Source organism: Trichosurus vulpecula, chromosome 1 (genome assembly GCF_011100635.1).
Source record: "Trichosurus vulpecula isolate mTriVul1 chromosome 1, mTriVul1.pri, whole genome shotgun sequence".
Lineage (NCBI taxonomy): Eukaryota > Metazoa > Chordata > Mammalia > Diprotodontia > Phalangeridae > Trichosurus > Trichosurus vulpecula.
In genome coordinates, this window is record NC_050573.1 from 91,002,783 (window position 1) to 91,021,493 (window position 18,711).

At 37.7% G+C, this 18,711-nt stretch overlaps 1 protein-coding gene across 6 annotated transcripts in view; it reads left to right on the forward strand.

Moving 5' to 3' along the window:
• The window catches only part of PTK2 (protein tyrosine kinase 2), a 434,883-nt gene that overhangs the window by 183,303 nt on the left and 232,869 nt on the right, over positions 1-18,711 (forward strand). For all 6 annotated transcript variants that reach the window (XM_036741078.1, XM_036741072.1, XM_036741073.1 and 3 more), the window contains one exon: positions 30-117. In XM_036741078.1, the coding sequence (XP_036596973.1) occupies positions 30-117 (88 nt within the window). The remainder of the gene's footprint in view (positions 1-29; positions 118-18,711) is intronic.

Sequence of the window (18,711 nt, forward strand, 5' to 3'; positions counted from 1 at the left end):
CTTATTTTTTTCTTTTTTTGCTCTTCTAGATATGAGTTGAGAATTCGTTATTTGCCAAAAGGATTTCTGAATCAGTTTACAGAAGACAAACCAACTTTGAATTTCTTTTATCAGCAGGTACACAAAGCTATTATTTTCATTTGGTCATTGAGTCTTTGGCCCCTTCCATATGCATTATGTGCTGTTAGACGCATCCTAGGATTTAGATTTGGACGGGGCTATAGATCATAAAGTGTAACTCCTTCAGTTTACAGAGGAGGAAACTGAGATCTGGTAAGGTTGTATTACTTGGTCTAACATTTTTTAGACCATAAGTAGCAGACCCTTTCACTCCAAATGTAGTGCTCTATTCAATGCACCAATTTCCAGATGGGAAATTGAGAAGGCTTATAATAAAGGCAATGCAAATTATGATAGTTTTTCTTCATGGAGGAAAGGAAGGAAACAGGAGTTTATTAAGCACCTACTACATGCCAGGCTGATCACTTTACAAACATTATCTCATTTGATCTTCACAACCACTCTATGAAGGAAGTGCTGTTATTGTCCCTGTTTTACAGTTGAGGAAACTGAGGCAGGCATAGGTGAAGTGACTTGCACACGGTCACACAGCTAGAAGTATCTGAGGGCAGTTTTTAAATCTGGTCTTTCTGACTCCAGGCCAGAGCTTGATCTGCTGGGCCACTTTGAGAGAAATTATCACTAAGGCATTTTGTGTTTACATGTGTTTTCATAGCATAAATTACCTTGAATTTTTTTTCACATCATTCAAGCAATACACATTTATTCATTGCTAACAGTGTTACAGGCATGGTGCTAAGCACTTGGGGCACAAAGTAAAAACAACATCCCTGGTTCTTAAGGAGCTTACATTGTAATGGTGTGGGCAGTATCAAATGTGTGAAAATGAGAACATACAGAATACATTTAGAGAAGCTGCAAGGCAACCTTAGAGAAGATGGCACCAGCAGCTGGTAGGATGTGTCCAGAAAAGGCCTTTAAAAATAAAAGGAAGTCCTTGAACCAGTTCTCCGAGAAGACAGACATCCCAGGAGCTGGAGATTCAGAGGTAAAGCATTGCAGTCTTGTGTGTAAAGGCATGGGGTCAGAAGATAGTTATATACAAAGCAGCAATCAGTTATCAAGCACTCACTGCGTGTGTGTCCCAGCAGAAGATGTGAAGGGCAGTAAAGGTAAGAATCCTAGAAAGATAGGAAAGGGTCATGTTTGAAGAACTCTGATTGTAGAGGTAAAAGAGACATACAAGACACTGATTAGGGGGTGATAGGATTGAACCCACACTTGCAGAAAATTGATCAGGCAGCTTTGTGAGGCATGGCTTGGTGTCTTGGAAGAGACTTGAGCCAGGGAGAGCAGGTAGTCAGTTGCATTATTCCAGATGAGAGGTGATGAGGACCTGAGCTGGGCTCATAGCTCCGTGAGTGAAGAGGCAGCTGGGGGCATCATGGACAAAGCACTGGGCCTGGAATCAGGAAGACCTGAGGTCAAGTTCGGCCTTAGATAGTTTACTGACTGTGTGACCCTGGACAAGTAATATAACCTCTGTTTGCTTTAATTTCCTCACCTACAAAATGTAAATAATGATAGCACCTACCTTTTAGAGTTGTTGTGAGGGGCAGATGAGATAATATTTGTAAAAAGCACTTAGCACAATTTTTGGCTATAGGTGCTATAGGTAGGTGCTATATAAATACTTATGCCCTTCCCTTTCCCCTATTTAGATTTAGAGGGGGTAAATTACAGTATTTGCTAACTGATGGATTTTTTAAATTTGAGGAAAGAGTTGAGGGTAGCATTGAGGTTGAAAACCCAGGAAAATTCAGAGAGGGAAGGGTTTTGAGGAAAGATAATGGATTCTTTGTTGGACAAATTCAGTTTGAGATACCTGCGGGACATCTAGTTTTAAAAGCACACTAGATAGTTTATGATGCTGTACTAAAGACTAGGGCTGCATATATAGAAATGGGAATCATCCACATAGAGGTGATGAGATTACTAAGTGAGAAGTGTTGGGAAAAGAGTCCAGGACAGAGCCTTGGGCTTTATGAATAGTGAGTGGATCTAAATGGTTGATGATTCAGCAGATGAAACAAGAAAGGTCAGACAGGAGAAGGGAATACAATGAACAGTGTTGCAGAAACCCAGAATGAAAGCGTTCAACAATGTCAGATGCTTCATAGAGTTCAAGAAGGAAAGAGGATTGAGAAAAGGCCTTTCGATGTGGAAATTAAAACGTATTGATCACTTGGGAGAGAAATTTTCAGTTGAAGTCATTGCAAAGGGTTTAGAAGAGAATGAAAGGGGAGGAAGTAGAGGCATCAGGTATAAAAGTTTTTGGAAGGAATTTTGCTGAGAAGGGGAAGAAAGACAGAGGGAAATATCTGGTGGGTGTCTTAGGATCAAGTGGTTTTTTAATGATGAGGGGACTTGAGTATGCTTGTAGACAGCAAGGAGGAAGCTGATAGGTAAGTAAACATTGAAGATTAGAGTGAGAGTATGGATAAGAGAGGGAACAGTCTGCTGGAGAAAATGGGATGGAATAGGGTAAAGGGTATGTATAGATTGGATTGGACTTGTTGAGTAAAAGGGCCACCTCGTCATCATAGACTGGAGTAAAGGAAGAACTCGGGGGGGGGGGTGTGTGAAATGTCAGAACTCTTCATGAATGACCTAATTTTTTTTTCTGATTAAGTATGAAGTGAAGTTCCCAGCTGAAATCACAGCAGGGAGAAAAGGGAAAGTAGTGACACATTTACAAAAATAATTCCTTTATTATAAATTTGTGACAAACAGCCTACAGTATAACAACTTCCAGTATATTTATAGTGCCAAATTAACAAAATGGTACTAAAAACATTAGTACCATTTTAAAAAATAATATTTTAATTTTTCCCAATTACTTGTGAAGACAATTATTCATTTTACTTTTAGTTTTCAACATTCACTTTTACAAGATTTTGAGTTTTAAATTTCCCCCTTCCCTCCCCTACCCCCTCCCCAAGACAGCATGCAATCTGATATAGTCTATACATTCACAGTCATAATAAACACATTTCCACATTAATCATGTTGTGAAAGAAGAATCAGAACAAATGGGAAAAACCATGAAAAAGAAAAAACAAAATAAAACAAAAAGGAGAAAATAGTATGCTTTGATCTGCATTCAGACTCCATAATTCTTTCTCTGGATGTGGATAGCATTTTCCTTCATAAGTCCCTTGTATTTGTCTTCAATCATTGTGTTACTGAGAAGAGCTGAATCATTCATAGTTGATCATCATACAATGTTACTGTTACTGTGTACAATGTTCTCTTGATTCTGCTCACTTCACTTACCATCTGTTTGTGTAAGTCTTCCAGGTTTTTCTGAAATCTGCCTGCTCATCATTTCTTATTGTACAATAGTATTCCATTGCATTCATATACCATAGCTTGTTCAGCCATTCCCCACTTGATGGGCATCCTCTCAGTTTCTAATTCTTTGGGATACAGACCTAGTAGTGGTGTTGCTGGATCAAAGGGTATGTACAGTTTTATAGCCCTTTTTCAAATTGCTCTCCAGAATGGTTGAGTCAGTTCACTTCTCTACTAACAAAACATTGGTGTCCCAATTTTCCCGTATACTCTCTAACACTTATCATTTTCCTTTTTTATTGTGTTAGCTAATCTGATAGGTTTGATGTGGTATCTAAGAGTTATTTTATACGCATTTCTTTAATCAAAAATTATTTAGAGCGCTTTTTCGTATGCCTATAGATAGTTTTGATTTCTTCATCTGAAAACTGCCTGTTCATATCCTTTTACTATTTATCAGTTGAGGAACGGCTTGTATTTTTTATAAATTCGACTCCATTCTCTATACATATGAGAGAAATTAAGCCTTTATCAGAGACACTTGCTGTAAAGATTGTTTCTCAGCTTTCTGCTTTCCTTTTAATCTTGTTTGCATTGGGTTTTTTGCCCGAAAGCTTTTTAATTTAATATAATCAAAATTATCTCTCTTACATTTCATAATGCTCTCTGTCTCTTATTTGGTCATGAACCTATAACACAACTTTTCTTTTAAGAATTTGGATGCTATACCACTTGGTACATATATGTTTAGTATTGATGTTACTTCATTGTCTGTGGTGCCTTTTAGGAAGATGTAGTTTCCTTCCTTATCTCTTTTAATTGTTATTTTTGCTTTTGCTTTGTCTGAGGTCAGGATTGCCACTCCTGCTTTTTTTTACTTCAGCTGAAGCATAATAGATTCCGCTCCAGCCCCTTACCTTTAGTCTGTGTATATCCTCTGCTTCAAATGTGTTTCTTGTAAACAATATATTGTTGAATTCTGGATTCTGATCCACTCTGCTATCTGCCTCCGTTTTATGGGAGAGTTCATCCCATTCACATTCACAGTTATGATTACTATGTATTTCCCTCCATCCTATTATTTTTTCCTTCTGTTTGTCCTCTCTCTTCTTTCACCCTTTCCCTCCTCCCAAGTGTTTTGTTTCTGTTTTGCTGCCTCTCTTGGTCTGCTTTCTCTTCTGTCAGTGCGTCCCCCCTTTACTTAATCTTCTCACCTACTACTTTCCTGTCAGGTAAGATAGATTTCTATATTCAACTGATTGTGTATATTATTCCCTCTTTGACCCAATACTGATGAGAGTATGCTTCAAATGATGCCCATTGCCCACCGTCACATCTTTCCCTCCACTGTAATAGGTTTTTTGTGCCTCTTCATGTGAGCTAATTTACCCCATTCTATCTCTCCCTTCCTTCTTCACCCAGTGTACTCCTCTTTCTCATTCCTAAGTTATTTTTAATGTTATTCCCTCAAATTCACCTTATACCTATTTTCTCTATGTGTATTCCTTCTAGCTATACTTTTAGTAGTACAGTTTTTAAGAATTATTAGTATCATCTTCCCATATAGGGATGTAAACAGTTCAGCTCCATTGAATCCCTTAAGTGTTCTTTTCCCTTTTTACCTTTTTAGGCTTCTCTTGGGTCTTGAATTTTTTGTTCAATTCTGGTCTTCTCCGAAATTTTGAAATCCTTCTATTTCATTGAATGACCATTTTTTCCCTTCAGGTATTATGCTTAATTTCACCAGGTAGGTGATTCTTGGTTGTAGTTTTAGCTCTTTTGTCTTCCAGAATATCATGTTCCATGACCTCTGATCCTTTTATGTTGCAGCCACTAAGTCCTATGTAATCCTGATTGTGACTCCTTGATATTTGAATTGTTTCTTTCAGGCCACTTGCAGTATATTTTCCTTGACCTGATAGTTCTGTAATTTGGCTATAATGTTCCTTGGGGTTTTTATTTTGGGATCTCTTTCCTGAGGCGATTGTTGGATTCTTTCAATGCCTATTTTGCCCTCTGGTTCCAGGATATCAGGGGAGTTTTCCTTGATAATGTCTTGAAAGATGCTGTACAGGTCCTCCTTTTGATTATGGCTTTCAGGCAGTCCAGTGATTCTGACATTTGTCTCTCCTGATCTGAGTTCCAGGTCAGTTATTTTTCCAATGAGGTATTTTACGTTTTCTTCTATTTTTCATTCTTTTGAATTTGTTTGATTGATTCTTGATGTCTCATAGAGTCATTAGCTTCCACTTGCCCAATTCTGACTTTTAAGGAGGTGTTTCCCTTAGTTAGCTTTTGTACTTCCTTTTCCATTTGGCCAGTTGTACTTTTTAAGAAGTTGTTTTCTTCAATTGATTTTTGTATCTTCTTTTCCATTTGGCCACTTCTACTTTTTAAGCAGCTGTTTTCTTTTTCTAAACTGATGACTCATTTTTCATAATTCTCTTACATCACTCTCATTTCTTTTCCTGGTTTTTCTTCTACCTTTCTTATATGATTTTTAAACTCCTTTTTCAGCTTTTCCAGGCTTGAGACCACTTCTGTTTTGCTTTGGGGTTTTGCCCATAGGTGTTTTGACATTGTTGTCCTCTTCTGAATTTGCATCTTGATCTTCCCTGTCGCCATAATAACTTTCTGTGGTCAGATTCTTTTTTTGTTCTTTTTTGCTCATCTTTTTCTGCCTTTTACCTTTCTTTTAAATTTGAACTCTGCTCCCAGGTTGAAAAGGACACTGTCTCAGTCTTCTTGTGCCAGGGGCTGCAGGCCCTAGCTGTTTACGTGGTGCTGCACTAATGTTGCCCTGAGGCCCATGTGTTTGGTGCTGTGCTAAGGGGGTGGGAGGTGGCTGGCACTGCTTGAGCCCATGGGGGTCTGGCAGCTTACCTGGTGCTGAGCGAGGGTCCTAGTGCTGGTATCTGGCATGTGCTGAGGCTGGTGGGGTGTTCCTATGTTTTTCCGTGGGCTAAACTGAAGCATGTGACCACTGGAGGCTGCCTGTTTGCTTAGGCACTGCTAGGGTTGGTGTCTACCTGTTTGCCCAGGGCTACACTGAAGCATGAGGTGGTTCTCAGAGCTGGCTGTTCCCCTGCCTATGCTGAGGCACATGGTGGAAACTGGTGTTGGTGTTTGCCTGCTCCACAGCTCTGGGGCTTAAAATCCCCCTCTAGCCTGCTGAGATGGGGCTTGCTGCTTGTTTGCTGGGATGCTTCCTGTCCTAGACTGTGTTCCCTTTTTACCCAAGTGAGACAGCCCTTTCTTGCTGATCTTCCAAGTTTTTTGGGCTAAAAGATTATTTCACCCTGTCTTTTTGCTGGTTCTTGCTGTTCTAGGATTTATTTGGGGGTGCTATTTTATGGTTGATTGAAGGTGAATATGAGAGAGTTGTAGTGATTTACTTGCTGCTTGCTGTGCCATCTTGGCTCCCAGAAGTCATGTCTCTCCCATTGTTGTTATTTTGTGGTTTGCAGGTCACTTGATCCAAATTTTGCGAATGATTGCATTCATGGCTACATAGAGATAGGTACCGAACCTGTGGATTCATTTCGTTAGGGATCTCTGTCCTCCCCCACCCCTCTCAGTTAGGAAACTCCTTCCGCCAGTTCACATCAGCACCTTCTCTATAATTTATAGTCCTAGAACATTTCCTAGAACACTAGTGTCAAACTTACATGGAAACAAGGACCACTATACTGTATATAAGGGTCCCTGTAGGCCACATATTAACTTAGAAAACTACATATTCATGTTATCTATATTCTTTTGTATTTTATTTCTTTTGTTACTTATTTCCCAATTACATTTTAATGTGGTTCAGGCTACATTTGGGAGTATTGCAGCCATGTGATTGATACCTTTGACCTAGAGCACTACCAGATGAAGTGACTTGCCCATGGTCACACAACCAAGGTTGAGGCAAAACTTGAACACAGGTCTTTGTACCTTCAAGGCTAGGCCTCTAGCTACTATGCTATGCTACTTTTCATGGCATTATACAACAGTGTCAAATTTCGTAGACTCTTTTATTTGGAAAGGACTAATCATCATAATCATATATGTAATCTGGTGCTCTTAGACAAAACTCTAAGGTTTTTCCCAAATTAGCTCTCAGTAGTTGAAGTGATAAGAACCGGGAGCAAGATGTAGGGAGAAAAAGCCAACTTCTTAAAGAATTTCTAGGTTTTAGGAAACAAAGAACTTTCATAATCAAAGTTTTATGGTCAGGTAAAATTTGTCTTACAGTTAGAAAACACTTGGCTTGCACTTGATTCCATTAGTACTAGATGTATGAATTTCCTTCTTCACTACAGTAACCCTGAAAAAAAAATACTTAATCTTGTCACTTTTTGAACAATTCTTATGATGGGAAACTTGTTACCTTTCAAGGCAGTCTTCCTCTGTATATATCTCTTTTGTAATTATGAGGCTTAATAAGTGATGTCACTAGGACAGACCACCTGTCTCCATGTTGAAAGAAGTTTATGTGACTTTTTGTCAGGGATATTGTAGAAGGAATTGATTTGTGTTTCAATAAAAGTTGAACTAGATGGCTTACAAAAAGTTCCTTTTAATTCTCATATTCCCAGTAATTGTTAGAGATTTAGCTCTCTTCCAAAGGTCTTGAATCAGTATTTGCATCATTTCCTTATTCAAATTTAGCCTTGGATTTGTTTTGCTTATTTTCTTTGGAAATTTTTTAGAAGTTTTTAAATGTGTAATAAAAGTGTGAATGTTAGTGTTCATTCATTTTCTCAACTCCCAATTCTTGCCTCAAACTGTTCTCAGACTTACCAACTTTGTTTCATTATGTCATGGTATTACTAGCTTGCCCTACTTTCTCTGATAATTTTGGAGAATCTTGTTTCTAACTACAGGATTAAAAACTAATACTAGGCATCCCATTGTAGCCTAGTATGAGCTTCAAAGAAAAAAAAAGTATTAAAGGCCCAGTTTAATGATTCTGAGGTATGTTTGCTATCTTAAGATTTCTATTTTTTTATTCCCTCACAAGAGGTCATATGTTATAGTAAAGCTTTGGGCTGAGCGTCTCATTCTGAGTCACATCTGTTGATCTGTGTGACCTTGAGCAAGTCACCTTATCTGTAAATTTGTAATAATTTTTGTATTAACTACATCACAGAGTTGCTATAAGGAAAGTTACTTACAAATTTCCAAATGCTGAAGAAATGTGTTACTCTATTATAGATTATTGTTAGTTAGTAAATTTGTAAATTAAAATGCTGTATGCATGTGAGCTGTTATTACTACAGAGTAATGTGATGTATGGCTATAAAGCAATGAAAACTATTTTACCCCTTTTTAAAAAGAGCAGTGTGTTATATCATAAGAAGAAATTTTCTTCACCACAGATAAATGAAAAAGCATTTATTAAGCCCTTAATGTTTGCCAAATACTTTGCTAACAACTGAGGGTACAGATTTTTAAAAAATGGAAACAGCCCCTGCCCGCAACAGGTTTTCATTCTGTTAGGGGAGGACACTACACATACTGGAGAAATGACTGGGGAAAGATATTTTATGTTGGAAAGTTTGATGGTGAGTAGAACCACACAGGAGTAGTTTCATAAATGTATTTCAAGGCTAATGACAATTAATTTGACTATTGCTTCTTGATTTAATTATGATTCTAGAATTGGAAGTGGGGAGGAGAGGGCAGGTTGAGATGAAGATGGCTAGAGAGTGAAATGAAATGAGGCTGAGTCATCTAAAGACCTTAGCGCGCATGCATGCATACACATTTATATACACACATACATATGTATGTGTACACACACATACACATATACTTTTTATATATACATTTTTCTACATATATACATTATATGTGTGTTTATATATACACACATATACGTACACACACATTTATATGTGTATATATGTGTGTATTCCAGTAACATTGCCCATTATTTAAAAAAAAATTTTTTGGAAGACCTTTCAGATTTCTTTCTGAGCCTGCTTATGAATCACAGGGGCTTTCAAGAGGACCCACTTTGTTCATTATATATTTACCTTGGTTCTGACTGATCTTTGGTTATTTAAAAATAATTTCTGTCTTCAAAAGAGAAATATTTGTCACCATTGAAATTACAAGAAAAAATAGCCTCTAGGCCATTCTAGGAATTACTTTTGGTTTCTAAAATGTGTGTGTGTGTGTGTGTGTGTGTGTGTGTGTGTGTGTGTGTGTGTGTGTGAAGTTTTTTTTTGAAGAGTGGCAGTGATATATAGTGGAAAGAGCCTAAACTTGGAAGGAGCAAATAGAATCATTCTCTAAAAGAGGGATTAATTTGTTCGGTTAATTTGATTAATTTTTCTTATTGACCCCAAAGGCCAGAACTAGGAGTGGCAGTTGGAGAGAGGGAGACAGACAGACAGACAGACAGACATACTTACTTCCCAACCCTAAAAACCATTCAAAAGCCTAATGTGTTGTACCTCCCTAGGGTTCTTCAATCCAGTGCTGATATTGTCAGACATTTTTGTCTCAGCAAATGGCTGGCTAGGTTTCTTATTGGGGCCTCTGTGTTTCTGAGAGTCCCAGCATTATCACTTATTGTGAAACTTTGACCTTACTTCAACCCTCTGGGCCTCCATTTACTTGATGGCAAAATGGAAGGATGGACTAGATCAGGGCGGGCAACTTGCAGCTTTAAGGCCACATGTGCTCCTCTAGGTCCTTAAGTGCAGCCCTTTGATTGAATCCAAACTTCATAGAACAGATCCCTTTCATAAAAGGATTTGTTCTGTAGAAAAGGCCACACCCAGGGACCTAGAATTCCACATATGGCCTCTAGGTTGCAGGTTCCCCACCCCTGGACTAGATAATTGCTAATGTGTCTGCTAGTTATAATGATCTATGACTGGCAGCATCTTTGAAATAAATACATATGATCTTCCACTATGACTAAAAAAAACAGCCCTTGACTCAGATAATTTGATTTCTGATTTTTTTATCAGTTTATATCTAACAGGCAGCATACAAATGAATTTACTTCCATTCTACTTCCTCATATGGTTTGTGTAATGCTTCCCTCAGCTACTACCCTAAATTTGATTCCACAGTACATAACCTTATCCCCACCCCTTTCTTAAGTTCTAATCAAGATTCTTCTTCTGTAGGAGATACAAAGTGTCTTATCTCAGCAGTGAGGAAGAAGATGGATTAAGTAAATATTAAGTGTCAGTGTATACCTTGACCAAGAAAATGTAATTATGTGCTCTGTTTGTTCATTTATTCCCACTTTGTTGAACATAAAGTCTTTTTAGTTTTAAAAATTGTTATTAATTGTGTTGATAAGTATATTTTATCCAGATCAGTTTCATTTTTTTTCCTGTCATTGACCTCATTAGGTTGTGGGATCTCCGGTGTAAATATTTTTAGAGCTCTTACTGTATGATTGCTTTCTAAAAATTCAAACCAATTCATACCTCCTTCAATGGTATATTGTTATTCCTCTTCCCACAAATACATAAATATTGAATTTTACTGCTTTTTATTATCTCTGCAAAATTGCTGTTCATAGAGTTGCATCGTTTCTTAAAATTAACTGAGAAGTATTATTGACCAGCTACAATGATTTCAATATTATTTGAGGTGAATACAGAAGCTGTACCCTGTTAGAGGGTTACTGTTTTTCAATCTTCTGGTTTTGTCTTATTGCTAACATATTTTTAAAATGATATTTTTATTAGTGTCTTCATTTTAAAATTACATTCATTTCAGAATGTATCTTTCTCCACCTAACTTATCCTGCAAACCATCCCTTGTAACAAAATTGTGTTATAAATTTTGCTACAAATTTGTTACAAATTGACAGACTCCAAAACACTGTGTCTGGTAGTATTTCTTTCTAGTTACATGACCCTTGCCCTAGTTCAGGCTTTCATCATAACTTGCTGGAAATCTTGGAGCAGCTTCCTAATTAGTCTGCCTGCCTTGGATCTTTCCCTCTCTAGTCCATCTTCCATATTGCTCTCATAAGGTGCAGGTATGATCATGTCACTTCCCTACTGAATAAACTTCAGCGATGGCCTATATAGCTCTTTTGTTTAAAAAAAAAAACAGCCAAAAAACAAAAACTCCTGACATCTAGAATCTATCATCAGTATACAAGGTTCACACCTTAATCTTCCACCTCTGCTAAAAAGGAAAGGACAGTCTACTTTCCCAACTCTTCTTCTGGGTCAACCTTGATCATTATTATTATACAGAATTCAGGGGTGGGAGTGGGAGAAAGTTGTGGTTGTTGTTCTTTCTGTTCATGTTGTTGTCAATGTATATATTGTTTTCCTGGCTATTGTTGCCTCACTTTGTATCAGTTCATGTAAGTCTTCCTATGATTCTCTTGAGTTTTTCAGAAAAAAATTTTTTAAAAAATTCATTTGAGATTATAATTAACTTCAGCAAAGTAGCAGGTTAACCTTTTGCAAATAAAACTATGAAACTATCCATATTTCAATAAACACCACATAGATTAAAGGAAAAGACAACTCTCAAATAATTTTATAAGAATAAAGTAAGAATTAAATTATTGAAGAGATATTCAGTATATGTGGTTAAACTAAACTATTATAGTAAAAATGTACTACTCAGATGAACATATAGGTTTATTACAATATAATTCAAAATACTAATAGGCTACTTTATAGAGTTGTATAAAATAATACAGTTCCTATGCAAGAACAAAAGATCAGGATTGTCATTGGAAATCATGGGAGAAAAAAAAATGGAGAGAAGGGAATTTCCCTGCCACTTCTCAAATTATATTATAAACTGATAGTAAAAAATTATTATAAGCCCCTGCTCTACTTAATCTCTGGTTCAGCATATGCAATTTGGTATGTGGCTTACAGCCAGTATGCTTCTGGTCCCCTCCCTGATTCATCCAAAATGAAATGGAAAAAAATCCAGATATCAGAATTGTAGGCATTAGTCATTTAATTACAGGAATACTGCAAATAACGTAATAAAAAAAAAAACTCCAATGAACAATGGCAGTCAAATTAATGCTTGATTGAATTGTAAAAAGATCTTCCATATGGCTGTGTAGGAAAAAAATAGGGGGATGGTAACTGTGCATAATTAGCTGTTGGCAGGGCATGCCCAGCTGATTCAGTACCAGATATATCCCAAGTGGGTTGACTTTACTTAATCAAAACTTGAGAAGAAGCATATACAACAGAGACATCTGGAGATTTGAACATCTTGACAGAAGGGGTAATTTTTATCCATTCTGCTCTACATAATACTTTACAGAGAACTGACTTATCAACTTTAAAGCCTTGATAATTAACACAGAATTTTTTTTAAAAAAAATTGCTATAGAAGGTCAAATACCAACTGCAAAATATGGGGGAAGTATGACCTCATTGGTATTTGAAGAGACAGATGGGAGGTGGAGTATTCCCTATTGACTTTGAAATTCTGTTCCCTGCAAGTGATTGTCTAATTCCCTCTAAAACACCAGTAGTAATGTTTCAGTTACAAAATAAGGGAGGAAGGAGATTTAAAACACCCATAAAAAATTTTTATAATGAAGTTAATTCACTTAAATGGTATAGAGGTATGAAAAAACCTGCAAAAGCCTGCATATTAGAGTGTAATTGGGAAATAGTTAACAAAACAAATAAAATAAATAATAAATTAAAATATAGTACAATATAGAAAATGTTAATTTGTGGCTTTCTGAGGCAATGTGTGGCCCACTAGTATAAAGAATATCACTTAATAGAGTAGCGTAAGTATTCATGGGTGTTGGCCTGTGTTCATTTAGCTTCTAACACTATGGTGTTCAAAAGGTATTTGTATCTTTGAGTGATAATGATTATAATTTCTAAAACTAGACTAATTTTGACAAGGCTCTTCTCTTCTTAATCTGAACTTAGTCTTTCATTTTCATGAGGTTATTGTTTGGGGCTATCAGCAAGAGAGCATGTTGGAAAGATCATAGGACTTGGACCAGGGATAAGGTTCTGGTTCTGTTGCTTATTGGCTAGGAGACCTGGAGCACATCAGATTGCCTTTTTCAATTTCAGTTTCTTTGCCTATAAAATATAGATGATGATAATGATAAAAATAGTAACAATGGTGACAGCTAACATTTATATAGCACTTCAGGTTTTGTAAAATGCTTAACAAATAATGTTCTCTCATTTCATCTGCACAACAACTCTGGGAGGAGGGAGGTGCTGTTATCATCCTCATTTTACAGAGGGTGAAACAGAAGGAGACAGAAGTTAAATGACTTGACCGGAATCACTCATCCTAGAACATATCTGAGGCTGGATATGTCTGGTTCTTCTTAATTCCAGGTCCAGTGCATTTTCCATTGCACCATTTGGACTGCCTACTTCACTGGGGTCTTGTGGAGAAATTTTAAAGAACAACAAAGGGTTGTAAACACTAAAGAAATCTCTCAGTGTCATGACTTCTGGAAGGAGCAGTGGGTTTACGGTTGAAGGACTTGAGTTCATATCCTATCTCTGATGCTCCTGGATGTTTGGGCTAGATTTCCTCTAAGAGCTTTTTAAGTTGTAAATCTGTGGTACTATGTATCTCCTCATTTGATGGACAGAGAGACTAAGATTCATAGAATTAGGGTGGCATAGTAGAAAGAGAGTTAAATTTAGAGTTAAAAGATATGTATAGAGGATAGGACTGTGGATGATTCCTTTGGCTGTAGAGAACTCTGGGAGAGTAACATTCTCCTACTCATTAAGGTCAGCATCTCACTGGACAGTTTTTCCTCTCTTATTCTCTGTGGTGGAGTTGCCTGGTAAGCATGTGGTTGAGAAAGAGTAGATATTAGAAAGAGGTCGAGTTTAGGAGGTTTTGTAATAGCAGAGGAAAGAGAAGATGAAGGCCTGAACTACAGAAAAGGATTAAAAGGAGTAGATACAAGAGATAATGTGGATATTGAATCAGTAAGGCCAGGAAACTGACTAGATAGTAAACATCAGGGGCACAAAAGGATAATGGGCTGATGTTAAGGGAAGGGGAGGCAAGAGTCCTGCATGACACCCAGGTTGAGAACTTGAGTTATTGTCAGGATGATGTTGTCTTCCATAAGGAGTAAGTAAGGTTGGAGTTCTAAATCAACAGCTAGTATATAGCTGATTGTAGATTTGAATTCAGGTCACCTGATGCCAGTGTTCAATGCTTTTTCATCAGCTGCACAGTTGCTGGAATATTTGAACATGATAGCGAAACTTTTTACTAAGATAATTTTATATGGTTTTTTTTCAACACTCAGTTATGTGAAATTTTTGTTTATCCTTCTTACCTTTTTTTGAGACAAAGTAAAACATACTAACACATTAACATGATATAAACCCATTTTCATTCAACCATGTTTTATTAAAAATTAATTTTAAAAAATTAATAGAAATCTATTTTCTTTCTCTCCCATTTTCCCTCTATTATTGGAGGGACATGGGGAGAAAATCAAAATCCTTGTAACAAATATTTATAGTCAAACAAAATTAATTACCTCATTTGTCATGCCCAAGATTATGTCTGTCGCCATGCTGAGTTCATTACCTCTTCGTAAGGAGATAAAAAGCACCTTTTATCATAGCTCCTCTATATTCATAGCTGATTATTGCTTTCAAAATTATTTATCTTTATGATATTTTTTCCTGCCCTAAATTCTCTATTACTGTTGAGGGCAGCACCATTCTCTCAGTCTTGCAACCCAGGGTGTCATCCTCAACTTATCACTATCGCTCACTCCCCATAACCAACCTGTTCCCAAGGCCTGTCAGTTCACCTTCTCAGCATCTGTCATATACATTTCCTTATCTCCTCTGACATTGCTGCCACCCTTGTGCAGGCCCCCATCACCTTCCTGGACTATGGCAATAGCCTGCTAGTTGCTCTGTCTACCTCAACTTTCTCCCCACTCTAATCCATCCTCCTGTCAGCCACCAAAGTGATTTTCCTAAAGGGCAGGTCCAATGGTGTCACCCCATTCCCCACCCCTTGCTTCATAAACTCCAGTGACCCCCCGTCATTAAATGCAAAATCCTCAATTTAACATTCAAAGCCCTTCAGTAATGAAGCCCTCTCTTGTCTTTCCAGTCTTCGTACTCCTACCACATACTCTTCAATCCAGTGACATTGGCTGCCTATTCCATGTCTGATGTTTGGGCATTTTCTCTGGCTGTCCCCCTATACCCAGAATGCTCTCCCTTCTCATTACCTTCCACTGGCTTCTCTGTATTCCTTTAAGTCCTAATTAAAGTCCTACCTTCTACAAGAAAACTTTTCTAACCGCCCTTAATTCTAGTGCCTCCACACATGCTTATTGTTGTCCCCATTAGATTGTGAGTTTCTTGCTAGCCTTTTGTCTATTTTTGTAGGCTGAGCACTTGGCACCATGCGTGGCACTGAGTAGGTATTTAATAAATGTTTTTTGACTGACTGCTCACTTCAGTCTTCAAAAGATCCTACAGGTCTTCCTAAGTTTCTCTGAACCTTTTATCATCCTTTTTTATAGCACAAATTATTCCATTTCAACACACACCATAATTTGTTTAGCCATTCCTCAACTGAGGTGTGGCCACTAATTTTCCAATTCTTGTCCATGACCAGAAGAGTTGTTGTGAATACTCTTGTACATATGGGTCCTTTTTCCTCTTTCTTTGATTGCTTTGAAGTATAGCCCTAGTGGTGGAAATGCTGAGTTAAAGGGTATGCTCAGTTTAATATTTTCACTCTAAATTACTTTCTAGAATAACTGAACCAGTTCACAGATCCACCAACAAAACCTCAAAATAAATGGAATTCATGTTGAGGTTAGGATATTATCTCTTTGAATTTGTATAAATCAACAGTGGGGAAAGAATGACAAAATTAACCTCTGGGTTGTGTTTGTATTAACGTTTTACTTTTTAAATTGACTTGCTAAAAATTTGTGGCATAACATCTCTAAAGTCATCTTAACTAGTTCACATTCAGGAAAGAGCCTGGTGTAATCCTAGGCAACCCTTCTTGACTCTCAGCTTCATTACTGCTTTGATGGGGATGATAGTTCTTTCTGTGGCTAACTCACAGAGTTATTGTGGGGATGAAACAAAATAGTTTGTATAAGGGAACAAACTTTGAAACTATAAAAGATTATGTAATTGGGTCCTTTTTCATGGACTTTAGCAATGTGAGGCAGTGAATTACCATTCCTTCTTAATGGAAGAAAGAGCAGGGTGTAGTGGAAGGAGTGAAGACTTTGAGTCATTTTCTGACTCAGATCCCTTTATTAAGGGGATTTGTTCTGTGAAGTTTGGATTCATTCAAGAGGTCATACTTGAGAAACTAGAGGGCCACATGTAGCCTTGAGGCCACCCCTGAGTCAGAAGGTCTGAGTCCAATCCTAGCCCTCTCTTTTATTAATTGTATGACTTTGGGCAACTCCCTTAGCCATCCTAAGCCTCAGTTTCCTAATCCGTATCATGAAGGAACTGGAGTAGATGTTTTCTGAGATCTAATACATAGTTGGCATTCTGTGTTTATGGCCTTTAAGTCATGGTGCATGAGAATCAATTAAGTGAAGCCCTATAACCAGTTAATAAATATTTATTAAAGGTCTACCATGTGCTGAGTACTGTGTTAAGTGCGGAGGATAGAAAAAGAAGCAAAAGACAGTCTGTGCCTTCAAGAAGCTTACAATCTAAGTGGGGAGACAACATGCAAACAAATATATACAAAGTCACCTATATAGAGGATAAATAGGAAATAATCAAGAGAGGGAAGGCAGTATAATTAAGAATGGTTGGGGAAGACCTTTTGTAGAAGGTGGGATTTTAGTTGGGACTTAAAGAAAAATGCTAAGAGCTGAGAAATGGCATGTCATGAAACATCCAGGAGGCCAGTGTCACTGGACTGAAGAATACAAGTTGGGAAGTAAAGTATAAGAAGACTGGAAAGGTATGAAGGGCTTTGAGTACCAAACAGAGCATTTTGTATTTGATACTGGAGGTTACTAGGGAGCCACTGGAGTTTATTGGGTAGGGGGTAATGTGATTGGACCTGTTTTTTTTTTAAATCTCTTTGGTAGCAAATGGAGGATGGATTGGAGTGGGAAGAGACATAAGGCAGGTAGACCCACCAGCAGGTTATCGTAGTAGTCCAGGTGTAGGGTGATGAGGGCCTCCATTGGAGAGGTGGCAGTGTCAGAGGAAAGATAGAGAAATATGCAAGAAATGTTGCAGAGGGGAAATTGACTGGCCTTGGCAACAGCTTGGATACCGGCATGAGTGTGGAGCCCAGGATGATTCCCATGTTGTCAGCTGAGGGACTGGGAGGATGGTGTGGCCTTCAACAGTAGTGGAAAGGGGGGTGTGGGATGTGGGGACAGTTTATGAGGAAAGATCATGAGTTCTGTCATGGGTATATTGAGTTTAAGATGTCTACTGAACATCAAGTTTGAGATGTCTGCAAAGCAGTTAGAAATATAAGATTGGAAGTCAGCAGAGAGTTTGGGGTAGGATAGGTAGATTTGAGAATCAGCAGCATAGAGATGGTAATTAAGTCCATAGGAACTGATGAGATACCAAATGAAGTAGTAAACAGGAAGAAATGGTCCCAGGACAGAACGCTGTGGACACTTGTAGTTAGTTGATCTGGAAGAGGGTATGGTAAAAGAGTAGGAATGGTCAGATTGGTAGGAGAACCAGGAGAGAATAGTGTCCCTAAAACTTGGAAGAGAGTATCAAAAAAGAAAGTGTGATCAGCAGCGTCAAAGGCTACAGAGAGGTCAAAGGCTGAGTGAAGATCACCTGATGTGTCAACTGAGCGATGATTAGTAACTTTAGAGAGAGAAGTCTCAATGCAATGATAAGATGAGAATCTGGATTATAAGAAGTGAGAGCAGAAAAAGAGGAGGCCTCTATTGTAGGTGGTTGTTTTGAGGAGTTTAGCTACAAAGGGCCCAGAGGGAGTCCACAGGGCATAGCCTCAGTTCTGGGTTTTTGTTTTGTTTTGTTTTGTTTGTTTTCCTGTAAAATAACAAGGCAAGGTTCTCAGCTGAGAGAATTGGGGGAAGAGAAACCTTGGGAGGTTTGAGGAAGGATGAAAAGGTTTGGAAGAGCTACTGTGGAGAGTGAGATAATGAGCTGATAAGGGAGGTATTAGTAGGATTGCCTAGCAACAGTAAGGGCCTACTTGAGGTTATGAACATAAATTTGTAGTGGACCCAGTCAGAACAGTTGTATGATTTTCCTCACTTTTCCGACATTAATGAGCATTAAATTTAGAGTGGTTTGGTGTAAATTGGGATAATTTTTGGAAATAAATGTTTTTTTTTCAAAATCATTTCTGAATTGATCT